The 27,319-nt window shown below is 45.1% G+C and overlaps 1 protein-coding gene across 1 annotated transcript in view; it reads left to right on the top strand.

The window, feature by feature from the left end:
- LOC116840010 (butyrophilin subfamily 1 member A1-like) overlaps positions 1 to 26,102 on the top strand; it is a 33,875-nt gene extending 7,773 nt beyond the window's left edge. The window contains exons 4-6 of the mRNA XM_075063488.1: positions 10,783 to 11,064; positions 11,963 to 12,079; positions 25,593 to 26,102. Of these exons, the coding sequence (XP_074919589.1) occupies positions 10,783 to 11,064; positions 11,963 to 12,079; positions 25,593 to 26,098 (905 nt within the window). The 3' untranslated portion in view covers positions 26,099 to 26,102. The remainder of the gene's footprint in view (positions 1 to 10,782; positions 11,065 to 11,962; positions 12,080 to 25,592) is intronic.
- Positions 26,103 to 27,319: the final 1,217 nt, after the last annotated feature.

The raw sequence follows: 27,319 nt of genomic DNA, 5'->3' as shown, positions 1-27,319 counted from the left end.
CCTCCTTCCCAGCCCCAGCTCGGGGGCTGCTGCGGCAGGGGAGAGAGGCACATCCATCGCATTAGAAAGGTAAGAAGACTGATATTAAAATATGAGTTGTGTGCTTTTATTTGTAGAACAAAAAATGTTAATTATTATTAAGGTTTTTTTTTATATAGCACTTTTATCCAAAGCGCTTTACAATAGTTAATGGTACAAAGAACATTTGGAGAGATCATTAAGTGGTCCACTGAGACCCTCAGCAATTTTCAAATGGTCCATGAAAAATAAAGGTTTGAGAACCACTGAACTATTGGAACAACTTACCAAGGGTTGTGGTGGCATCTCCTTCACTGGCAATTTTAAAATCATGATTGGCTGTTTTTTCTAAAAGATCTGCTGTCAGAATCACAATGGTCCCTTCCGGCCTTGGAATCTATGAATTTACAAATGAACCTATGACAGCCTTTTAAAGACTATTAGACCTTTAATTTTGGAGAAAACCGCAAGAGGAGATACAAAGGTGAAGAAAAATACTTTAAAATCAGCTCTTGTTTCCTGCCATACAACTTCTAAGGGTGCGTGCAGGAGAAAGAAAAACATCCTTTTCTGGTGGCTTGAAGTGTCCATCCTAGAAAGGACTGGAAGCTAGAGAGAGAGCAGTGTCTACATCAGCAGGACCAGATCTTTTATTTCTTCTTTTGATTATGTTTCTTTGTCTTTGACCTACCCTGACTATGATCCAAATCTACCTTGGGACTCGCGTGTGAAATGAGGGGTTTCCCCTGGAAAAGTACTCAGGGCTCAGGGGTAGCTCCAGGTTATTGCAACAAAGGCAATGCTGATTCTTTGATTAAATGAATGGTCAGTTGCCTCCCTGCCATGCTTTGTGGGGACATTCTCTGAATACTTGAGAGTCCCCAGTCCAGCTCCCCTCAGTGTGCAAACAAGGCCTAGCAGAGCACAGTGTGATATTGCTAGATACAGTATTGATTTCTGGGAGTTGTCGTCTTCGAGGTTAGAGAACTAGCAGGAAGGGTAAGTGCATTTGTATGTGCTGAGGCCAGGGGCTGCTGCAGCAGCTGCTTCAGGAGCTGCTTGATGCTGGATTTCACTCTTTTGGTCTCGGCCTCCACTGCTCAACAAATTGGTGACTAGGATGGCTCTCCTGCCCCTGAATCCACCTGTACACTTTCTTCAAAGCCTAGAAGAGCTTCCAATTGCTTTTAATGCTTCGATAAGAGTATCTGAGTACGATGTCCTTGCAGTTAATGACAGAGACTTCTCTGAAGCAAGAAAATGTGCTTTGTTTATTTAGTGCCTTGGAGCAGAAGGGCGGCGTATATTTTACACTCTTCCCTTCTGAATAATAAATATGATACAGAACTCATTGCATTAATTTTTGTGTGTGTGTCTAAAATGACTGTGGTAGCTGCATGCTATAAATTCCACCAGCGTGGAAACCAGGGGAATTGGCAGATCAGTATATTGCTGCTCTAAGGGAACTGATTGTCACATGTGATTTTGGTAACATGGCAGATGAAATTATTTGAGATCAGCTCATGGAGAAAACAGCTGTGCCTCGTATTAGAGAACACCTATTACTTGAACCAGAACTGACATTACAGAAAGCTGTAACCATTGCTAATCACATTGAGTCAGTGATGGTGGAGGTGAAAATAATGAGCTCAAGTACAGCAGGTGCGATGCAAGCCAGGCAACCACTACATGTGGACTAGAACAAGGCAGCTGAAAAATTACAAGGGCAATGTAAATGAGAAGTAACATGCCCAGCAATTTCAAAACACACAAGGAAAAGAATGTCACCACTGTGAATGTAACACCACACTACAGACTACACAGGCAGGCTTGCAGAGGGAGCTCAGTGGCCTGCAAAAAGAGTGGACATTTCCCTAAGGTCTGCTGAAGCAACCCAGCCTAATCAACAAGTAGGTGTGGCTAGCACGCCAGAGATTACTGCATTGGGTGTGGATGGAAGCAGCTTCACAGACATTGTGGATAAAATAACATGTGCTGTTCATGTCTCTGCTGCAGCAGGAGTGAAGTCCCAGGTGGTAGAATGAATGTTGAACACTGGCTCAGCAGTTTCTATACTACCTGAATTGATTTGCCTGCAATACTTTGGACAGGTGTCAGTTACTGAACTGAGCTTACACCTAGTGTGCTACTTGATGAACCACATCCCTGTGCTTGGTTCACTACCTGCAACCGTGACTTTTGATACATAACATGTACCGGCAGGATTCTGTCCTATGCCTAGCGGTACTGCTATCCTAAGCAGCGATTTGTTTCCCTGGCACCACTACAGCACAAACTCTGGTGTCTGCTCTTAACAAGGGTGGCACAGAGGAGCCCCGTGACCATGCATTTGAGTTTGCTCACAAAATTTAAATTTTGACCCCAAGTGACAGCTGTATGACAGAATTTACCTCTCTACCATTCTCAGTCAGGAATGCTGTAGCACAAGAGGTTAAGAAATTAGTACAGCATGGAGTTATTGAAGAAATTGCATCTGAATGAGTCTCACCAATAGTAGCGATAAAGAGAGAGACTGGAGGTATTTTCTTAGCATAGACTGAAGGGAGCCTAATAAAGCCATTGTGATTGACAGCTATCCACTCACACACAGACGAAGCATTGGTGGATCTTTGTGGCACAAAGATATTTTCTACTTTCGATCTACAGAATGCTTATCACCAAGTTATACTACAGGAGGACAGAGCAATCTCACAGCATTTATTATGCTTGAGGCTCTGTTCCGCTTGAAACATGCACCATACGGACTTGTATTGGCACCCAGCACTTTCCAAAGAATGATGTCAATGATTCTGAAGAATCAGCCTGGAATCCAGTATTATTTGGATGAAATTATTGTGTTTTTGGGAAGACTTGTGAGGAACATGAAAAACATTTCCATGCAGTACTACACCACAGCAGGGCTGAAACCAAATTTGGCCAAATGCCAGTTCTGACAAACAGTGTTGTTGTTTCTGGGGCACATAATTTTGGAAACTGGACTGAAACCTGACCTGCACCACATCATGGTGGTTACAAAAGCACCACCTCCGAGAGAGACACAAACTTTATATGCTTTCTTAGCTTTTATGTCATGGTATGCCAAGTTTATTCTGAACAACACTTCAGTCAATGTTACAAACATACTCCAGGGAATCTCGAGTTTGGCCTGGATGACTGTTGCACAAGTTGTTTTCAAACAGTGAAAGATTTGATTGAAAATAGTCCAGCACTTGCATTGTTTGACCTTGCCTCAGACTATGGACTGGGAGCAATACTAACTCAAATCCGTGATGACAACATGGAGAACACTGTTGCATTTGCTTACAGAAGCTGAGAGGAAGTATTTATCTGTTGAAAAGAAAGCGCTTGCTTGCTATGGACTATGGAAAAATGGAGGACTTAGCTCTGAGGCCAGACTTTCAAGTCGCATACAGATCATAGCTCTTTGACAACACTGTTTAACTTCTAAAGGACTTGATTCGATCAAAAAATCTCTATCCATCATGCTGTCATCCTGACCTTTTCCTTAAGATGGGTCAGCATGTTCCTGTTCTCTTTGGGGAACACGTTTGCTCTCGAGGTGTTCTGGTGCCACCTTTCTGGAATGTTTTTGCGTACAGTTTCCTAACACTACTTAGGAATGTGTATTTCTGCAATATCAGCCCTATTCTTATCAGATTCTTTCTGCTTGCAAGCAGGCAAAACCTGACTTTGCTTCTTTGCTTTACATCAACAAAGCTTGACCACTACTTTAGTTCAGGCCTCACGCCAGGCCTCTGATATGTAGGCTTATGTTTCAGGCCCTCTTCCTACTACATACACTATATCAGCAAAGCGCTCCTGGTGGCTTATACTGGCAAAGTGACTTTGTACTAGCTTATTTCACCCACCCTGAGCAAATCAAGTTATACGGGGAATGGTCGCAGCTTCGCCAGTATAACCGTGTCTACACTAGGAGTGTCTTGCTTTCTAGCATTGTCAGGCAGCTGAGAATATCTTCCTTTATGAGTGTGCTACAGACATCAGGAAACAGAGGAGGACCAGGGATATAAAGTTTAAACCAGTACTCTTGTTATTAATTACATGACAAGATGGCTGCTACAAACTTTGAGCATACAACCCCTGCGTGTATCTGCTTCATGTGAGAGATCCCTGATAATGGGAGGCCTTCTGGTGATTAAACGACTAATTTTAAAGAGACAATAAATACACTATACTGCTGCATCAGCCTTTCTTCATTCTTTAAATTTGTCTCAATAAATAACTGAGATTCTCAAACAAACAGGCCTGAGGCATGAATAGATAATTACAGCACTGATTGCTGTTAAACCTTCACCTGCCTGGGTCTGAGATTGTTAACATTTAACCGGCTGGCACTTAATTTTTACCACTGGCTCAGTCTGCTTCTGTCATCTCTGTAGACAACTGTCATACAAGACTTGGTATCATACTGGCGTGAGCACCTGCAATCCATTTCTTATGAATTCATTTTCTGATGGTTCTGATGCAGTTTTCTCAGAAGAGGTTGGTGTCAATTCTGATCTGCTTGCTGCTCATTGATTCTTCTGATTTTTAGATATCTGTTACGTATTTGTTGTTGGCATTGTGCAGTCAGGTCTTAGGAGCCTTCTGTGACATCTGTCCCTGTCTCCTGTAGGTGTTTCAATGTGATATGACTCTGGCTCCTGTAGTTACCTCCTATGCCGGTTGCCAACCTTCTGTTGTTTCCATGCATGCGGCTCTCAATCGTGGAACGCAGATAGTGGCTTAGCTGCCTAGTCATAGTATTTCTTCTGTCGTTCCTGTAGCTGTTTTAATCTGGTGTGAGCCCTCTGAGGTATTTTGGGTTGTAGCAATGTATGTGAGGATGGAAGAGTTGTTCTTAACATCTTTCCCTTCAGCAACCTTGAGAGACAATATTCTATACCTCTCAGTGGGGTGTTTCACTCTTCTGAAACACTAAGTAGGAACCTCTACCTGAAGCAGCCATTTTGTGAAACACTGATTTTTATCATCTGAATGGTTCTCTCAGTCATTAGATTGTGGCTATCCAGAACTGAGTGAGTGTATTTCACACCCCAAGATCTCACCATGTTACCCATTTCTATGCTCGGAAACTGAATTTGGTCAATCACTAACTCTTTTGGGATTCTATGTCTTGCAAATACAGCTCTCAGTTTAGCTATAACACAATGTGCTGATTTGTCTGACTGATGCAAAACTTCTAGAAATTTGGAAAAGTAGTTCTCAAGGAGTAGATATGAGTATTTGCCAAATTAAAAAATGTTTGCAAATATTTTGTGCCATGGTTGATCAGGAATCTCATAAGACCATAGTGGTTCTTTTTGGTTACTCATCAATGTTCTTGACATACCCTGCATGCCTGTATAAGTTGTTCTATGTATTGGGATGTACCTGGCCAGTACATTCTCTGCCTAGCTCAGGGACTGGCAACCTTTGGCACGTGGCTTGCCAGGGTAAGCACCTTGGTGGGCCGGGCTGGTTTGTTTACCTGCCGCATCCGCAAGTTCAGCCAATCACGGCACAGGCTGAGGGATGTGCTGGCTGCCACTTCCCGCCGCCCCCATTGGGCTGGAGTGGCAAACCACAGCCTGTGGGAGCCACAATCGACCAAACCTGCGGACACGACATGTAAACAAACTGGCCCGGCCCGCCAGGGGGCTTACCCTGGCGGGCCGCATGCCAAAGGTTACCGATCCCTGGCCCAGCTCTTTCTTTAGTTCTCTGAATGCCTTGGTGTGACTCATGCAAGCATTTCCTGCCTTGTACTGTTAGCAGTAATGATCTTGTCACTAGCCATTAATCAATCTTGTTGTAATGAAATAGTGTCTGCCCTCTGTGATTCACTTTTCTTCTGTGTGGCCAGCCTTCATGTACTGTATTGTGCATGACTTGCATTATAGGGTCTTCCTGTGTGTCCTTCCATTTATTTAACAAAGCTGTTCCAAGTGTAAAGGTGGCCTCAGCTGCATAGATGACCTTTTCATCAGCGATTTCATCATTTGGGTCTTATAGTACATTCCACTGCAGCCTTGACAATTTGGCTGCAGTTAACATTTCTTTATGAGATGTATGTGTGTATGAGAAGTAGCTCATTCTATTGAGATCCAGGAAATGCTAAATTAACTCCACCCAGCCTAAGGGGAGGATCCACAGGACCTGGAAGCCAAGTGATTCCGGGTTGAAGTAGCTCATGGTATAGATTTGCAGCTGCTTTTCCAAGAGGTTTAGAGAATATCACCTCCATTGGCTCATGATCAAACTGTACCTCAACCTTGTCACAGTTCAGGGCAAATGTACCTGTATTTCATCCTAGTGGTCACATAAGGGCACTCACAATCAGGCTTCTGGTTCCCGAGCCATTGCCTTTCTTGAGTTGAGACCTGTCACCCTGGTCAGGCTGAATGGTTGCCTGCCTTCACACTGTATTTCCCAGCAAAAGACAGTCTGCTGAAGCGGGCCTGCTTCACTTCTCCCCTCAGCGATGGTACCCAGTGCAATTGCTACAGTTATAAGCTACCACTCAGCACTTCCCATGCAAGCCTAGTTTATTGCTAAGGTAGAAGTATTACAGAAAAAAAATTATTAACAATAAAAGAACCTATATGCATGTTAATACGCTCACTAGAGGTCACCTCCCATCTATGCAAAGGTTCTTGGTGTCAGTCCTGCCAACCCTTCCCTAAGGATCGGGCCCTCTGAATGTGCTTCTCACCTCAGAAGAGACATTTCTGCAACCATGTATGACAAGAGTGACTCATGGGCCCCCAGATATGTGATGCTTCCTGTGGAACTCTTCAGTCCGTCTGAAGACTTCTGGGTAATGTCGTGCCATCAATTCTTCATTCTTGCTTGGTGTACTGGTGTGCAGCCTACTTGTTCAGCATATCAGGCTGAGTTGTGTGCAAGCTTCTGTACCTAACAGTGGTGTTGTAGATGCCTTAGTGATGAAGAACTGAAGACTGACTTTAGCCTTGGCCAGGGCTGCTGTTTTCAGAGTCTGTTCTGCAGTCACCACATGCTGTAAGTGCAGCCTCATGCTGCTCTAGCTGCATGGAACGTGAGCTCTTTTTCAAAAGGTGAATTGATAAAACATTAGCCTCAGCCCCGATGTCAAGCTTGAACTTTATAGCTGTGTTTCCCAGCTGGTGTGCTGTGGCACACTGAGATGCCATGAGGCCCAAACAGGAGAACCATGGAATTTTTTAAAAAAACTACATGTGAGAACAAAAATACCTTCCCTTGTATTTCAATTAGTGTTGGAGCCAGACCCTAACATCATTAACTTTATTGTATAGACTGTGAATAGCAAGGGTGGTAAACAGCTTAAACAGAGGCAGTAAGAGGGTGAGTGGTGTGCCTGTGACAGGGTGGTGGGGAACCCCATGCAGTGGGGGATGAGTCCACCCCATTCTTTGAACTGCCCTCTGTCTCTGGGCCATGAGACTTAAGGGCTGAAGTCCATAGAGTTGCCCTGGTCCACAGGGCTCTAAGGCCCAAAGGCCAGAGTCTATGTAGTCGCCCTGATCCACAAGGCAGCAAGGCCCCGTAACCTATGTCAGATCTCGCAGAGCAGTGAGGCCTAGCAGCCAGAGTCCATAGAGACACCTTGGGTTCACAAGGTAGTGAGGACTAGTGTCTAGAGTCAGTTGAGATACCCTCTTCTCAGGGCAGTGTGGCCTGGCAACCAGAGTCAGTGACAATACCATAGGTCTGCAGGGCAGTAAGATCTCACAGCCAGGGTCTATAGTGATACCCTGGGTTTGTAGGGCAGCAAGGCCTAATGGGCAGAGTCCATAGAGATAACTCAGGTTCATGGGGTTGACTACAGGCAGGTTTGTCTGGTCTAACGCCAAGATCAAGAGCATTGCCCTTCAGGCAGAGCTATAAGGCCTGGTGGCCTGAGTCAGTAGAGTTGCCCTCCAGGCAGGGCTGTGTGGACTAGCTAGGGTGATCAGACAGCAGGTGTGAAAAATCGGGACGGGGGTGGGAGGTAATAGGCACCTATATAAGAAAAAGACCCAAAAATCAGGACTGTCCCTATAAAATCGGGACATCTAATCACCCTAGGACTAGCGGCCAGTTGGGGTGTGTGGGGGCTGCCACCCAGGGGGAGGGGTGTGGCAGCCAGGTAAGGGGACCTACACCGTCCCTTCTCCACTAGGTCCCAGCTGAGAGTATCTTCCTTATGAATGTGCTACAGATTTCAGGAAACAGAACAGGACCAGGGATATAAAATTTACACCAGAACTCTTGTTATTAGATACATGATAAGATGGCTCCTACAAACTTTGAGCATACAGCCTTTGCATGTACAGTAACTCCTCACTTAAAGTCATCCTGGTTAACATTGTTATCTTGCTGATCAATTAGGGAACACGCTCGTTTAAAGTTGTGCAATGCTCCCTTCTAACCTCATTTGGCAGCCAACTGGTTTGTCCACTGCTTGCAGGAAGAGCAGCCTGCTGCAGCTAGCTGGTGGGGGCTTGGAACCAGGGTGGACCGGCAGCCCCCCATCAGCTCCCCACTCTCCTAAGTTCCCTGTGCAGCAGCTGCTGAGCAGGCTAGCAATTGCAGCTATCCCTCTCCCCACTGCAATGTGCTGCTCCTGCCTCCTGCTTGCTGTGCAGGGGGTGGGGAAAGGGGGGCTAATGTCAGGGTATCCCCCTTCCCCCTGCTCCTACACCCCACTTACCCCTTCTCCATATAGAGCAGGGTGGGGACACGGACAGAGAGACACAGACAGCCCGGGGCAGCAGCTGCTATCTCAACTTCCTGATCCACTTAAAAAGACAATGCACTTAAGAGTGGGTCAGCTTACTTAAAGGGGCAGTGTGCATCTCTCTCTTTCCCACACACAAGGTGTGTGTCTGTCTCTGGGCTTGGCTACACTCACACTTTACAGCGCTGCAACTTTCGTGCTCAGGGGTGTGAAAAAACACCCTCCTGAGCGCTGCAAGATGCAGCGCAGTAAAGCGTCAGTGTAATCAGGGCAGCCGCGCTGGGAGTGCAGCTCCCAGCGCTGCACGCTACACCCGTAAAGGATGTGGTTTACATGAAGCGCTGGGAGAGCTCTCTCCCAGCGCTGCCGCTCTGACCACACTCACACTTCAAAGCGCTGCCATGGCAGCGCTTTGAAATGCCAAGTGTAGCCATACCCTCTGTCTGCTATGCTATCTCTCCTCCCCTCCATTCCTGCTGCTTTGTAGTGAGAGGCTACATTAACAACAATGTGTTAACTCTTGAAGGTTCAGCTGAGTGCTAGTTCATCATTTAGCACAGAGGTTCTCAAACTGGGGATCACGAGGTTATTACATAGGGGGTCGCGAGCTGTCAACTTCCATCCCAAACTCTACTTTGCCTCCAGCATTTATAATGGTGTTAAATATAAATATAAAAGTGTTTTTAATTTATATGGGGGGTCGCACTCAGAGGCTTGCTATGTGAAAGGGATCACCAGTACAAAAGTTGGAGAACCACTGATTTAGCAGCAAGGCATTTCCTGGGAAATATCCCACCCTCTTCCACCCTCTAACTTCACCACCTCAACCAAGCTTCACAATCATCATAGCTGTGAACAGTATTAAATTGTTTGGTTAAAATGTATACTGTGTATGTATATACACATAATGTATAGTTTTTTGTCTGGTGAAAAAAATTTCCCTGGAACCTAACCCCCCCCCCCATTTACATTAATTCTTATGGGGAAATTGGATTCACTTAACATCATTTCGCTTAAAGTCTCATTCTTCAGGATCATAACTACAACGTTAAGTGAGGAGTTACTGTATCTGCTTCATGTGAGAGACCCCTGATAATGGGAGACCTTTGGTGGTTACACTATTAATTTTAAAGAGACAATAAATACCACAATATACTGCAGCATCACTCTTTCTTCAATCTTTAAACTTGTCCCAGTAAATAACTGAACTTCTCAAACAAAGAGGCCTGAGGCATGAGTAGAGAATTACAGCACTGATTGCTGTTAAATCTTCACCTGGCTGGGTCTGAGATTGTTAACACTTAACCTACTGGCACTTAATTTTTACCACTGGCTCAGTCTGCTTCTGCATGTCATCTCTGCAGCTTGCTACTTAAGGTTTCTAATCCTCAGCCCCTCAGACATTCCACGGAGTCACTGATGTTAAGGCCAGACGGCATTTTTATGATCGCCTAATCTGAACCTCTGTATGACACACAGGCCAGAGAATTTCACCCAGTGATTCCTGCATCCAGCCCAGTAACTTATGGGGAGCTAGAGCAATTATTTATTAATTAATTAATTTTTAAGGAAGAGACTTACAATTCTGATTGAAGGACTACAGGAGATGGAGAGTCCACCATATCCCTTGTTCCAGTGATTAAGTACACACATTGTGAAAAATTTGCATCATATTTTGTCTGGCTTCAACTTCCTGCCACTGGAATTGTTATTTCCTGGAGCTCACAACCAGTTTAGTTTGGCTGCTCGCTCTGTTCAATGATACAGCCTCTCATTTTATCCTGGAGATGAAATATGCTGTTCACATTGAGATAGGCTTCCAGCTTTAGGACTCAGGCAATAATGAAACAATTCTCACAGCCAGAGCCTTGCAGTGACGCAGCGAAAAACTCTTCCTTTCTGCAGGAGGGACAACGGTCAACTTTTTCCTTCTCCTAAAGGATTAAATTCTCACCTTCCAGGCTGAACAGATCCATAATGCTTGTGTAGGGTTCACACAGGTTTACTCCATTCCCCTCCAGGTCTGGGCTCTACTCCTCGCATCACTATCGACAGCTACCAGAGCGGAGGGATCCACGTGGTGTATGAATCTGCTGGATGGTACCCGGAGCCCCAGGTGCAGTGGAGAGATCTCAGTGGGCAGCACTTACCATCCCTAACAGAAAAAATAACTCAACATGATAACGGCCTGTTTGAAGCACAAATTTCCATTATTGTAACGGAAACTTCCAGTCAGGATCTGTCCTGCTCTGTCAGGAACTCCCACCTCAACCCAGGGAAAGAATCTGTGGTCTACATCGCAGGTTGGTGTTCATCACAGCCACACAGTTCAGCCATTCACCAAAAAGGGGGCAAGTTTAGGGCTAATTTAAATATTGGATTTACAACATACATGTGCATAGAGCTGCTCAGAGGCTATTCGTTAAACACCTCATGGGGTGAATTCGGGGAAGGTGAGACTCCATGAACCGGCCTTCCAAGCTGCAGATGGAGTATAATGAAACATGGCTAATTTTTGGGGGAGGGGTGTTTAATAGTGTGTCTTATTGTTGTTAATACTGTTAACATGCCTGGAGTTGAATTGCAATACGCAATAGAGAGGGACTCTTGCAAAATTTTTGTAGTGTAGAAAAGGCCCCTCTGTGCAGCCAGAATGGGCTCTCAAACTGGAGCTCGCAGGGAAATGGTTTCCTGTCCCATGAAGATTTTCAAATCTTCAAAAAAATTCCTTTTCCCCAAGGGGACATAACTGACACTTTTCAAAAGTTTTAATTAAAAACAAGAGAGAGAAGAGAGAGACCCCCACATCACAATAGTCTGCTGGTCAGGTTCTCACCTGGGATTGGGGGTCAAATCCCTGCTCCAAATCAGAGGGAGCAGGAATTTGACCTTGGATATTCTCTGAGAGTGTCCTAGCCACTGGACTAGTGGATGTTCAAGGGTTTCATTCCTCCTCTGGTTTTGACCAGAAATCCCATTCTGGATCCAAGAACACTTCCCTGTAAAAAAAAAAAAATTTGGTTATGATGAATTGACATTTTCTGACCAAAAAAACCCCCAACAACAAAACAATTTAGTTGAAAAATTCCTGACCACCTCTACTTCCAACCAGTGGCACAATGCCATGATCACCACCAAGGTCCTACTAGTGACACATCTGTTCTATCAGTGTTTCCAAGTTAATGAGGCTTTATCTTACAGATCCATTCTTCCTGAGGGGCTACCCCTTTAAGGTGGCTATGTACGTACTCCTGGTTGTTGTGGGTTTGCTCACTTTCACAGCAAGCTACTTCTTCTGGAAGCAGAACAAGGCAAAAGGTAAAGTTATAAGGGGACAGACACTACAATGTACTCAGATATTTCCTTTAAACTATAAATTAGTTGAGGGTAGAGGTGGCTTCTCCATAGTTAAAGATGCAGCTACATTTTTATTTGAAGCCACATTTTGCTTCCTCTCTAAATTTCTCAAGAAAAGTCAGATTACCCTAAACTGGGAGTTCAGGATAGGCCTTGGGGTGGAATTTGTGAGGGAAATCTGAAGTCTTCCATTACTTTTTTGCCTATATCTTGGGAAATAAATGAAGGGCCTAGGAGCCACATGAAACATATCACTAGATTCCCATAGCTAATGTCTAATGGATGAAATCAAATGCCAAAACCAAAGTCCATAATTTACAATATGAAATGATGAGCCCTTCCCTTTGGAAATACAGAGTGCTAATAGAACACCTGTGCAGCGCAGCAAGAGAGACACTCAGCCGTCAAAGTGCCTAAGAATGCTGCACTGGGCTTGGAAATGAGAGTTCAAATATGTCACTGATTGGTTTTGTGCACTTCACAACCCTTATCAGAGAGCACAGCCAGGTATTGTACAGCAGCAGGGTTAAAGCAGCCCAACTTTTACGTGGAGGCAAGCCCGTGGTGACTTGCCCTAACTCACACAGAGAGTCTGTGGTAGAGCCAGGAATTGAGCCATGCTGCAAGTCCCAGGCTAGGGTTCTAATCCCTGTCTCTCAGGGCCCTGTCTACAAAGGTGGCCACCTCACTTCACCTCTCTACAAAGGAAAAAAGACTGTAAGCTGTCTAAACTCCTACCTGACACATGGGGCCACAACCGTGGTACCCCTAACCCACCCAGCAATATCGTCAATCTATCCAAGTACACACTCAGCCCAGAAGAAAAATCTGTCGTATCTCGGGGACTCTCTTTCTGCCCTGCCACCCCCAACAACATGATACAGTTCTGTGGCGATCTGGAAGCCTACTTCCGCCGTCTCCGACTCAAAGAATACTTCCAGGACAACACTGAACAGTGCACTGATACACAAGGTACTCCACAGCATTCACAAGAAGAACTCCACATGGACCTCTGAGGTCGGAATTGACAGCCTGGAATACATGAATGTTTTCTTGCCGACGTGCACAGGCAGAAATCATGGGAAACAATAAAACTCGCTGCCTCATAACTAAGTGTGCAGAACGCAATGAATCCACGCCTCAGAAACCACCCTACATTATCAACAAAGAGCTTGTAAAAGGAGGTGCTGCTGTCATCATGAACAGATTCTGACTACCAAAAAAACAAAAAAAAAAAAAAACATTGGAGGCTCAAAAATATCTCCAATACAAATTCTAGCAGCTTCCCTCATATCCCACTTGAGAAATACACAAGAACTGCACCATCTACTAAGGGCACTCCCGATAACTACACCAGAAACAAATCAACAGACCCTCAAGCCCCGACCGGTGTATTCTATCTACTACCAAAGATCCACAATACCCGAATCTGATTGGCCCACTCTCGTGGCATTGTCACTCTCATAAGGGCGGTCTGGAATGTGGACCTTCTACTCAACCGTTATGCCACCAGCAGCTCCCAGCTTCTCCGTGGACACAACTGAATCTGAGAAACTTACAATGCAGTGTCCCTCACCGAAACACCATTGTAGCCACATGGAGTGTAGAGGCTCTCTACACAACATCACACACAATGGAATACAAGCTTCGAACAGTACCCTGATGATCCACAGCAAAACTGGTGCTAGCTCTGGTGCCTTTTATCACACAATATTAAAATTGTGACCATATATATCTCAGATCAGTGGCACTGCTATGGGGCACGCAAAAAAAACCCCGCACCCAAAAACCTCAAAAAACATGAAATGCCCCCACATATTCCATATTTTATGGCGACCTGAGACACTTCCTCACTTCATTCACTGTCACGCACCTTCTTCTACCTACGCTACATTATGAATCTTCATATCTGGACCATGGAATGAGATCTCTGGAAAAATGCCACATGATTTCAACAGCTTCCTCCCACCATTCAACCTCAGCCTGGACCCAATTCACACGGAGGTCATTTCTAGAACCACGTGCAATAAAGGATGGTCACTAACACCACCTATATCAAAACCTACGGACGTATGCTACCTTCATGCCTTTCACGCTTCCATCCTGGGAATCAACGATCCATTGTCTACACCAACACTGAGAACACCGCATCTGCTCTAACCCTCGACAGAGTACCACACCTACAAATCTCCACCAAGCATTTCTCAAAACTACAATACCCCCCCGCACGAGGAAATAAGCGAAACAGTCAACAGAACCAATGTGTCACGAAGCTCCTACTGCAAGGACAAACTGAAGAAAAGAAACCAACAGGACTCATGGCATCACATACAGCCCAGCAAAACCTCCAACGCATATCAGGAGATCTCACCCATCCTGGAAATGATCCACTTTCACAGGCCTTGGTGGGGCAACCTCGCCCACAACAACTGCCACTGAAACGTATCTCACAGCAACTGCACACACACCATATCACTCCAGCTCAGGAACAATCATGGCAACAACCTCGATGCCGAACTAATGCCCACATATCTACCAGGCATATTCACCAGGACCTACCAATCAGCACCATCATGGTTCATTCCATGCAATCCACCATTGTAATATATGCCATCATTATCCTGCAAGCCTCTCTGCTATGTGACATCGCCGAACTGGACAGTCTCTTCGAGAAAGGATAAATGGACACAATCGACATTAGGAATGGCAATATACAAAAAACCTGTAGGAGACACTTCAACCTCCTGGCCCACAACTATAGCCAGACCTCAGGTGCTCGCAGCAAAAAACTTCAGGACCCAGGGACTCAGAATAAGACTGCTGAGTCAGTTCATCTGCAAACTTTGACGACATCAGTCGATTAAACAAAGGACTATGGAGGCTGCCAACTACAGAGCAGTTTATCTCTCTTGGTTTCACCTCAGCTGCTAGAACAGGGCCTCATCCTCCCTGATTGAACTAACCTCGTTATCTCTAGCTTGCTTGCTAGCATATATATACCTGCCCCTGGAAATTTCCACTACATGCATCTGACGAAGTGGGTATTCACCCACGAAAGCTCATGCTCCAAAACATCTGTTAGTCTATAAGGTGCCACAGGATTCTCTGCTGCTTTTACAGCCCCTTCCTTAGCTCATCAAGATCTAAGGCAGAGAAACAATGATTAGTTAAATAGAGACCACTTTAAAAATAACACCTACAATTATTATTTCCCTTCCTGCAGCCTGGCATTATTGACTGTCACCACCCAAACCCTGCTCTGAATATGGAGCTATTCATTTCCTCATGGGCTTTCCCATGATGCTCATCACTGCAATGTCTGAGCCTCACAAATTGCCTGCTAGCTCTCGTAGTGTCAGTCCCATTTCCTCTCCTGTAGCCTGGTTTTTCAAAGAATCTTTTATCCTGCACAGGGGTGCAGCAATGGTGTCCAATCCTACGGGGCTGCAGAGGGTCCCTTCCTGACCTGCCAGACAACATGCCAGTCTCTGTCTGTCACTATCTCCTTTCCAGCAATTCTGTATTTTTTCTGTTCTACCAAGTTCAGCGTGGATAGCCATTCTCAGAAGTTTGATCCCAGTCAGGCACAGGAGGCTGTTCTCTACAGGAGTATTGAAATGGGCTGTGACCGAAGGCTGGGTAGCTGAGGAGATTTGGTTGTTTTCATTCTGTTGGGCCTAGCTCAGTACCAGTCCAATCCAGACAAGCTGATCTTTATTTCCCAAGTCAGTTGAGGAGGCTGCACAAATATGTTACAGGGTTTGGGGTCTAATTGAACAGGAGAACTTTAACCACAGGTGGGAGAATCACTACAACAGGCAAGTGCAGGCCCCTGTGATACACAATACAACAGGGTCAATAGGAACGGTTCTAGTGGAAGCCTGTTGATATAGTTCATTACCAGCCAACCAGTGCTCTGTAGAACATGTAGCATTTGTACTGGACTCTCCCCCTTTCTAACAAGTCTTTCCTCTTTCCTCGTAGAGGCGCACGTTGCAGAGAGAGGTAAGACTCTTCTATGGGAACTGCAGTAGGGGGTGGGAAGGAGCATCTAGAACTTTGGAACAAGTTGCTAGTGCCTCCCAGGTAGGCGTTAGGGGATCTGATGAACGAATGCTCATCTTGGTGGTTATTACATGGAAAGCAGAGCTCTGCCCCACCCCTGCAAGTCTCTGCAATGCACCCCAGAGAGCGCCAAGGATGGCAGGAGTTTGCCCCACATGGACAGGCATAGGGTGTAGGCAAGTGTACGTTATAGTAACCCTTCACTCTGTCACTCAGAATGTCAATGAGGTGAAGGTGTTTTTCACTTTCTCCTAAGTTTATAACATAACCCTTATGTAGATGGTGGCTGGGGCAAAGTGGGTAGGAAAAGGTCAGGCTCAGAAGCAGAACTGTGAATTTCCAGCCTTTCTGACATCCTAAGCTTGTGTTTTGGTAAATTTCTTCACTAGAACATTATTTTATGGCTTATTTTAACCACAGCCTCAAGTTCTTAAAGTTAACAGCGTTTTCCATTTGGGATAGTTATCTTTCCATTAATTTTGATGGGACTGAAGCAGGCCCTGAGCCCGAACTCTTATGGAATTATTTATCTGATGTGCTATTAAGAAACTTACAATACATTCTGCTCTTGTATTTAGGGAAACTCGTTGCTGACCTTGGTAAGTGTCATAACCCTCTCCCTGCTATAAACTTTGTTCCTTGTTCCACCAGGGGATGGAACTTCCCTGATCCACGCACCCTCCTGACCTGACACTATGCATCCCCCAACTCCCTCTGTCTCCCTCACCCACGTCTCCCTCTGCCCTTCAACTTTCAGATGGTCACCACCAGCTGTCTGACTCTGCCTCTACACTCTTGCTCACGAATTGCATCCTGGCCCATGACTCTTATTTGCCTCTCCACATTGCCGTGACCCCCACAATCATTTCCCACTGCTTCACCAACATTGACCCTTGCCAACTCCATGCACATCCACGTCCCCTACGCTTACACAAAACAAGGACATTCCAACACAAAACCATTTGTTTCCAGTTAAGCTTGAGCATTTCTATATAAATTCAAAGGCTGAGATCATAACATTCTGGCACTAACACAGAATGAGATCGAGGTCATGCTGAAGGATCACATTTAGTATCAGAGGCAAGTATGTTGTAGAACCAATGCCAAGATTTCAGTTCTCTACTCACAAACTTTACTCCTATACTGACTTCTTGCTGGAGCTCAATTTGTTTGGGTGACTCAAGTGTGGCTTTCAGTAGTTTTCTTCTTTAATATTTTTAGAAGTGGAACCATGAGTTTTAATTTCCACAATTTTAAAAGTTTGAGAGTTTAAAATACTTTCTTTTTAGGCTTTTTTGGGGGGAAAGGCTGGTGGCACATCTCCTCAGCCTGGAGTTCAGGCTTACAAAGAGTTTGAGGAAGTTTTGTGTTTGCTGTAATGTTCTTTGAAATGTGCCCTACAGAATGGTATGCAAGATACAAGGAAGGGCATATTTGCGTTTTTTGACAAATTAGAGTAAAACAAGCTCATAGGCTGATGCTCTCATAATAGTTTTCAAAGAACACATCAAAATTCATCTACTCACAAAAACATAAAATAAAGCAACAAATACCTCTACATTAAGATATTCTAGCTTCCAGGACCGGCGCTAGTATTTTTAGCGCCCTAGGCGCATGGCCATTTCTCCGCCCCGCACTCTGGTCCCGCAGCTCTGGTTGACCTGCTGCAGTCGTGCCTGCGGAGTGTCCCCTGGTCCGCGGCTCCGTTGGAACTGCTGTAGTCGTGCCTGCGGCAGCTCCACTGGAGCTGCGGGACCAGCGGACCCTCCGCAGGCACGACTGTGGCAGGTCAACCAGAGCCGCCTGCTGCCCCCCCCCCCGGCAAAATGCCACCCCCAGTAATTCTGGCACCCTAGGTGATTGCCTAGGCTGCCTAAATGGAAGCGCCGGCCCTGCTAGCTTCTGACTGATTGTATTCTGACCTCCATAGAGAGGTCTATCTGTGTCACACTGTCAGTCAATCTTTTTAATAATCACAGCGCAGTTACATTAAATTACAGTCTGAATTATTCCCAGGTACCTGGCAGCATGAGATCGCATCTTTTGCCCTTTTCTTTCTTTAAATCAGAAATGGAGCGCGAGAGAGGTAAATGTTTCAGGCCAGTGGCAATGTGTTAGCAATTGTATGTAAATGTCTCCAAAGGAGTGAGGGGAGAAATGAGAGTTTGTCTCTTTCACTCTCTGGATGATGTGGTTAATGGGATGAGGGATTATTGAAGATCCCTTCTACTGATGCAACAACCTCATGATCCTGCCTAGAAGCTATAGCAGCAGACTCCACTGCCCGGCTGCAGCTGCTGCAAGCCCAGCTTTCTCAGCAGCAGGAGCAGTTCATGAGCTGGCAGCCAGAGGTGCAATTGGCCAAGCAAGAAAGGACTCACCAGTGGAGAGAAGGTCTCCTGTGGCAGTTCACAGATCTGTGCTGGATGGAAATTTGAAGACCGCTGTGGGGTGGGGAGTGTCTCTTGGGTGTTTATGGCCCAACCTGGTCAAACTGGCTTGGAAGATGAGGTGGAGGATTTTTCTAAACACACCCAGGAAGGCTGCCAACCTCACTGGGAGGAGAGGGGCTGGGCTAGCTTAGTGATGCCCTTCTCCACGGTTGAGGCCAAGTCATACTCCTCTCTGACTCTGTCAGCAAAGGCACCATGAATGGTTTGGGCCAAACCCTTTCCTCCTGGAGTCTGTCGACAGACAGTAGCCCAGTGATTCCTGGACATAGCTATTTCCTTCATTAAACTTTGAGTTTAGGACAATGAAAGAGATTATGGACACACAGTCTTGCAACAATTAGGGCTGGTCAAAAAATTTGCAAAAAAAAATTGCAAATGAAAGATACCATTTCATTTAAATGTTTTGATGAAATTTTCAATAGGCAAGAGATGAAATGTGACATTTAAACAATGTCAAAATGTTTTAATTTGACATCATTGTTTTGATTCATTTTGTTTTGATTTTTATATTATATTAAAACATTATTTTTAAATTACGTTGTATTTATGTAATATGTATAGTATTATGTCTATGCTCCATATTTAATATTTTAATATAATATACAGGTATAAATGAAATAACTGAACACAATAAAGTTGAAATCAAACATTTTAACACTATGAAACAAAATGTGTCTATACTGTTGAGCCAAAATATTTTGATGCTCCTAATACGAACATAAGAACAGCCTGTACTGGGTCAGACCAATGATCCATATAGCCCAGTATCCTGTCTTTCAGCTGTGACTAGTTCCAGATGCTTCTGAGGGAGTAAAGAGAACAGGGCAATTTATTGAGTGTTACAGCCCCTGTCATCCAGTCCCAGCTTCTAGCAGTCAGAGATTAAGGGACACCCACAGCATGGGGTTCTGTGCCTGACCATCTTGGCTAATGGTCCTCCATGAACTTATCTAAACCAAATTGCAACCAGATTGTTGAGCAGTTTTAAACTAAGGGCTGGGGAAAGTTGACTAGTGCGGAGGAGCATGTCGATTGGACAGCGACATCCCTTAGGAGAGGATCTTCTAATGGAGATTCTCTATGTCCTAGTAAGGAGGAGAGGATGGAAGATGATAAAATACAGGTAGGATCTGAATAGAAACAGTCAAATGAAAAAAAAAAGTCCCATTCAATTACATCATGTAATGGGAAACAGCTAAAAAGTGACAAGTTTTTAAAGTTCTTGTTTACCAATGCTAGAAGTCTAAATAATAAAATGGGTGAACTAGAGTGTCTCATATTAAATGAATATACTGATATAATAGGCATCGCAGAAACTTGGTGAAATGAAGATAATCAATGGGACACTGGAATTCCAGGGTACAAAATATACCAGAAGGACAGAACAGGTGGGGGAATGGCACTATATGTGAAAGAAAGGATACTTCAGGTCTGCAGTACCATCTACAACATGCTTTTGCCTCCTGCTCTTGTGCTTCAGATAACCCACTGTTTACTCCTTTTTGCAGATCATTTTTGAATATGTTAAATAGTATTGGTCCCAGTACAGACCCCTGGGGGACTCCACTAGTTACCTCTTTCCATTCTGAAAACTGACCATTTATTCCTACCCTTTGTTTCCTATCTTTTAATCAGTTACCTATCCATGAGAAGACCTTCCCTCTTATCCCATGACTGCTTACTTTGCTTAAGAGCCTTTGGTGAAGGACCTTGTCAAAGGCTTTCTGAAAATCTAAATACACTTATCCACTGGATCCCCCTTGTGCACATGCTTGTTGACCCCATCAAAGATTTCTAGTAGATTGGTGAGGCATGATTTCCCTTTACAAAAACCATGTTGACGCTTCCCCAACAAATTATGTTCATCTATGTGCCTGACAATTTTGTTCTTTATTATAGTTTCAAACAGTTTGCCCTGTACTAAAGTCAGACTTACCAGCCTGTAATTGCTGAGGTCACCTGTGGAGCCCTTTTCAAAAGTTGGCGTCACATTAGCTATCCTCTGGTCATTTGGAAACCAGTTCAACAGCCTGAACCCACCCCTGGATACTCTGGCCAACCTCCAGAGGAAAGTCCTGGAGTTCTGACTGGGGAAGCACTAGGTTTCTGCAGGTATCCTGAGCCTACCTCTGGAAAAGGGAGGACAGGGCATGGCATGCGTTCTCAACAAGGGCCACGCTTTCCATCTTGAGGCCCTGTAGAGTCTCTTTTATACTTTATAGTCTAACATGGAGCACACCTTCCTCAGCCACCTCCAAGGACTCTGATATGACTGGCAGCTGTTTTATCTCCATCCAAGAAGTCTCTCTCAAGTTCTCGCAAGGCTGATGGTCTTTCACAAGGACCTCCTCAGGACCTGGAAGTTGATCTCTGCAGCCAGGTCCATTGCAGTCACTGAGTGTATAGGCCTCCTTGCTGACCCCAGTTCATGGATGTGTTGCTGATGTGGTTTTTAGACTCCTCTGATGTTTTTTATTGTAGTGAGATGGAGGCCTTGGCACATGCATACCTACAGTGCATCAGCTTGCAGTCCCTTTTCTGCATCCTTCAGAACCTCTTGTTGAGGTTCTGGTTGCACTTCTCCCTGCACCTTTTTGTTCATGCATTTCCTATCCATGGCCCCATGAAGTTGTAGGACCTCCTTCTCAACCTCCTGTTGGCCATATATCAATCAGGGAGGAGGGGTTGGATGGAGGAGTTCCCTGTGACCAAAACTGTGGGGCTCAATTTTGTGCACTTGTCCATTAGCATCTCCAGGCAGAGTTCCTCTGCCTGGTATCAACTAGCTCCCTGGACTGTTTTGAGGAGCAATGTGCACTTTCCAATGTTCTCTGCTCCATGTCTTTCCTCTGGAACCCTTATTGTAAATCTATGACCCGCACTTCCATTCCTGTTTTTTCGGTTGTTGTTCCCCAGAATCAATTGATCCATGTTTTTTTTTCTGGTCCTGGAAGCCCTTTTGGTTTATATGGGAACTGAATAGGCCTGTGTATGGAATGAGACAGAGGTCCCGTGAAAAAACTACTATGTGATCATATAATTAAAGACTATATGCATATACAAAAGGGGCCTGAATTAAAGTTGTACAAGGAAACTTAATTCTGGCATTTTCTAATTTTGAGTGCTTGATCTGGCAACCTAACTAACATTTCAACATAGTTTATTAATATAATTTCATAGGTTTTTAGTTTTAAAAAATCTGTAATTAAGATGGCTTCACCCCACATCATTAAATTTTGCATCCCAACCCTTTAATGCTGTAGTATCTCCTGCTACCATTTGAGCTAAAGGACTACCTACATTAGAGGACAGCAGGTGTAAGCCTCTGTTCCTCCCATGGAATAGCTATTCGACGAGTTCTACACATCCTCCTGTAATATGTATCTATATAAATATAGATATATACTTCTATAGTTTGTTTTGAAAATATTAACCTTAACTTAAAGTTACCTAAGTTTTCAGTTTCAGTAGCTAGGTAAATGTGTATTCACTGAACAGAGCTCTTTTGTAAATTTGTTATGTATTAATTTCTTTTTATTTGTCTTTTAGAAAAGCTCCAGGTTAAGCTTGGTAAGTTCCCTTTATCTTTAGTACAAACTTCAAGAAATGTTGTCATACTCAGACTGTCTGTGTTCAGTAGAGTTCTCATCTCTGTTCCTCCAGTGAAACAGCTATTGGAGGAGTTCTAACTATCTATCTATCTATCACTATACTAGACTATACAGCAGGGGTCGGCAACCTTTCAGAAGTGCTGTGTCGAGACTTCATTCATTCACTCTGATTTAAGGTTTTGCGTGCCAGTAATACATTTTAATGCTCTTAGAAGGTCTCTTTCTACAAGTCTATAATATATCACTAAACTACTGTTGTATGTAAAGTAAATAAGGTTATTAAAATGTTTAAGATGCTTCATTTAAAATTAAATAAAACGCAGAGCCCCCCGGACCAGTGGCCAGGACCAAGGCATTGTGAGTGCCACCGAAAATCAGCTTGCGTGCCACCTTCAGCACCTGTGCCATAGGTTGCCTACCCCTGCTGTACAGTTTGTTTTGATAATATTAACCTTAACTTAAAGTTAACTAAGTTTTCAGTTTCAGTATCTAAGTAAAGGAATTCTTTATGAGCAAAACCATTATCAAAATATAGACTTACTTGAACAAGAGCTCTTTTGTAATTTATTAGATGTTAATTTCTTTTTATTTGTTTTTTAGGAAAGCTCGAGGCTGAGCTTAGTAAGTTCCTTTTATCTTTAGTATAAACTCTGTAAGAAGTGTTGTCATACTCAGACTATCTGTGTTCAGGAGAGTTCTCATCTCTATGCTTGTGCTTATTTTCAGGATGGAGAAAAACTCAAGTATGTGAAGGTAAATAAAGCTCATGTTTCACCAATGTCAAAATCTGACCTGACCCCAATAGTTCTCTGCTTCCCCCTCTTTTACAATGAATGAGTCTCATGTGAAAAGTAAAGGATTAGAAACACTGTAGTAATTTCAGTGGAGATGGGAAGAGACACATGGTTCCCTAGGTTTTTTATAGACTAGGGATGTGCCCCTTTGGTAAAGTGGTAAGTAGCGAGAGGGTATTTTTCCTGAGGCATTATGGGCCTAATTCTCCACTGAATTTGGCCATGTATTTTCAGGTTACTCCTTGTTTTATGCCTAATGTTGACCCTGTACTGACATTATCTAATCATTAAGTTGCTGAATATTCTCTTCCTAGTAGCAAGATTTCTTTAACTGTAGTTAAGGCCCTACCCAATTCACATCCATAAAAAACACGTCACAGACCATGAAATCTAGTCTTCCCCTGTGAAATCTGGTCTTTTGTGTGCTTTTACCCCATACTAAACAGATTTCATGGTGGAGACCAATGTTTCTCAAATTGGGGGTCCTGACCAAAAAGGGAGTTGCAGGGGGTCACAAGGTTATTTTAGGGGGATCGCGGTATTGCCACCCTTCCTTCAGCACTTCTGCCTTCATAGCTGGGAGGCTGGAGAGTGGCAGCTGCTGACTGAGGGCCCAGCTCTGCAGACAGCAGCGCAGAAGTAAGGGTGACAATACCATACCATGTCATCCTTACCTCTGCGCTGCTGCTGGCGGCAGCTCTGCCTTCAGAGCTGGGCTCCTGGTCAGCAGCCAATGCTCTCCAGCTGCCCAGCTCTGAAGGCAACGTTGCCACCAGCAGCAACGCAGAATTAAGGATGCCAGTACCAGGCCCGGCTCTAGCCATTTGACTGCCCCAAGCACGGCGGCATGCCATGGGGGGCGCTCTGCCGCTCGCCGGTCCTGCGGCTCCGATGGACCTCCCACAGGCGTGCCTGCGGATGCTCCACCAGAGCCATGGGACCAGCGGACCCTCTGGAGGCACGCCTGCGGGAGGTCCACCAGAGCCGCCTGCCGCCCTCCCGGCAACTGGCAGAGCGCCCTCCATGGCATGCCGCCTCAAGCACGTGTTGGTGCGCTGGGGCCTGGAGCCGGCCCTGGCCAGTACTGCATACCCCCCCAATAACCTTGAGACCCGCTCACAACTCCTTTTTGGGTCAGGACCCCTACAATTACAACACTGAAATTTCAGATTTAAATAGCTGAGATCATTAAATTCATTATTTTTAAAATCCTCTGACCATGAAATTGACCAAAATGAACTGTGAATTTGGTACGACCCTAACTAGTGTTTTAAATGCCAGTTTCCGTTCAGGGAAATATGAAGAAATTAAAACGGTTTTTTCCCCTTCCATATGGATGGGGAGCTGAACTCTGGTGGATATTGACAAGTTTCAGGAAATGTCATCATCTCTTTTTATCAGATTATCATATTTTCAAAATTACATGGTCAGGTGAGGAGTAGGGGGACCTGGAGAATGGTGATGATGGGATTTGGAGCCCTTCAGTTGTAGACTTCCTGTCTAAACCCCAGCATCTGAGGGCTGATTTAGGGATCTCTGTGCCTTGAGCTGCTGGTGAGAGTTCAGGTTCCAATAGACAGGTGTACACAGAGATCAAAATGATCACAGGTTTTGGGTGTACTTGGATACTAGACTTCGTCACCACGCTAGTATCTGTTCTTTTCCTGCTTTGGGACTTGAATCGCATGTGCTGACCTTTATACATGTGCAGAGTCCTCTTAACTTCATTGGGACTCCATGTAGATAGTCCACACTGACAGGGCTTTTCATAAAAAACAGATTGTTTTCATGAGAGGAGCTGTACAAAGAGCTGCAAACACAATCCTGCAATGCACAGAGCCTTATGGAGGGGGGATGCACACCTGCCGGGATGTGCGTACATTTACATCAGATGTGCTGACAACAACTGCACAGTACAGTTAAAGTTGCACTGTGCTTGGAAGGATGTGCCAGCATTTGCACAGCTAAGGCACAGGATCTCCTCATCAGCCTCGTCCTGGCACTGGCCAAGACAGCATCCATCATGTCAGAAGGTAGAAGCTGGACAGGGGTGGTGCTCTGTGACTGTGAGGCCTATTTACACGCCTTTGTCTGATCACACCTCTGGCCAGTGTCCACTGACTCCTGAGATACCTGTGAGGTGGTGGTGATAGTGGTGGGGGGTTTACTGGCAGGGATTCTCTGCTCGGTGTCCCCCTCCGGATCCCTCATTTTTTACCTCACTCCTGCTCCTGGTTTCTCCTTTGTTGTCCCAGCTGTGGCCTGGGCTTACTCAGCTGTGGCCTGGGCTTAGTGGTTCCTCTCTGTTAGTTGAGTGGATGGGCCTTAGTCCTGGGTGGGCCTAGACCCACCCATCCCAGACCTGCAAACAGCACGGCAGCAGCTCCAGGTACCTGGGCAGAGGGAGCTGCAATTAATCCTTCCCCAGCCCTAGCAGTGTCAGCTCCTGGCAGCAGGACAGAAAATTAGGGACTGTCTTGGCCAGAGCAGGGCTGCTAAGTCCTCTTGCAGAGCCGAGCTCTGCCTCTGATGCTTTGATTCTCTCTCTCAGAAGTGAAGGTGACTCTGGATCCAGACACAGCTCATCGTGGGCTCAAGCTGTCAGAGGACCAGAAGACTGTGACATGGGAATCCAAACATCAGGATCTACCTAACAATCCCGAGAGATTTGACGAAGTTTTCTGTGTGCTGGGTTCTGAGGGATTCACATCAGGAAAAATTTATTGGGAAGTGGAGGAGATAGGGAGAATCTGGGCCGTAGGGGTTGCCAGAGAGTCTGTGAGGAGGAAGGGACAAATCAAATTTACCCCCGAGGAGGGGATCTGGGGGATAGAACAGTCCAGGGGTCACTACTCACTGCTCACCACCCCTGAGATCCCCCTGCCACTGTGTGAGACACCCAAGAAGATACGGATCTATGTATACTATGAAAAGGGGCAAGTGGTATTTTTCAACCCAGATAATGGTGATCTGATCGCCAGTCTCACAGCTTCTTTCAATGGGGAGAAAATATTCCCCTTCTTCTGGGTCTGTTCCCACCTCACACTAACCACCTGAGACATTTGGAGATCAGATGGGTGGGGGTGGGGGTGGGGTGTAACTTGTTCCATTGGAGCCACAGCTCTGTCTCCAGCATTCGCTGTGGCACTGGGGCTCTCCACTGGCCCCACAGCCACAGAAAGCAGGAAACAGTCAATGTCTCTGCTGCTTCTCTCTCTCTCTGTGGGGCCTGCAGAGGCCACAGGCCCAGGGAGTGAGCAATAATCATGCTGGCTGTGTGGGGCAGGAGTGGTGCTAAGTAGTGGGAACTGGAGAGAGGAAGTTGAGGAGGAGGAGGAGAAGGTGGGGAATTATTCTTAACTCTGACCCATGCTACAAACATACCAACAAGCTCTTTCAGTACAGATGCAGAACCACAGCATTCTCAGCTCTGTCATTGGCACAGCCTCGCCGTCGGTCACCCACGCATGTATGGTGGGGTCTGGTGATTCCTCACCATCTCCTTCCCCTTTATTGTAGGGATCCAGATTACTTATCACACTGCAGGGACTTGATCCAAATCCTAAAAGATGCTCTGTCTCAAAAAGATGCAGAGAGGGAACCAGATGACATTACCACCTCCATGGTGTAGTCCCAATTTAATGCATGCTGTAGTCAAACCAGCAAAGTTGGTATTTGCACTGCGACCCACCGAAGGGCAGTATTTCTGCATGCTGACTTTACACTGCTATGCTGGAAGGTGTTAGTGACTGCCATCAATCACAGATGAGGGTAATGTCCATGAGTGTGCTAAATACACTTATTTTTTAATGGAAGGTGTAATTAACCCCCGCTGTGGAGTGAGATAGCTGGAAACCGTAGGGGACTAGTAACTGCTGATAGTAAGGGGACACAATTTAAAGTTTATGGTGGTTTCAAGGATTCAAGGCAGATACTCATGAGACAAAGCAGTTTTGGTTTCTAGTGCTACTTTTCATAGAATTATAGAAGTGGAAGGGACCTCGAGAGGTCATCTAGTCCAGTCCCCTGCACTCAAGGCAGGGCTAAGTATTATCTAGACCATCCCTGACAGGTGTTTGTCTAACCTGCTCTTAAAAATCCCCAGCGATGGAGATTCCACAGCCTCCCCAGGCAATTTATTCCAGTGCTTAACCACTCTGACAGTTAGGAAGTTTTTCCTAATGTCCAACCTAAACCGCCCTTGCTGCAATTTAAGTCCATTGCTTCATGTCCTATCCTCAGAAGTTAAGAAGAACAATTTTTCTCCCTCCTCCTTGT

This window comes from Chelonoidis abingdonii, chromosome 3 (genome assembly GCF_003597395.2).
Source record: "Chelonoidis abingdonii isolate Lonesome George chromosome 3, CheloAbing_2.0, whole genome shotgun sequence".
NCBI classification, from domain to species: domain Eukaryota; kingdom Metazoa; phylum Chordata; order Testudines; family Testudinidae; genus Chelonoidis; species Chelonoidis abingdonii.
Note: the sequence above shows the minus strand (reverse complement) of the source record. Positions and strands in the feature narration are given on the sequence as shown.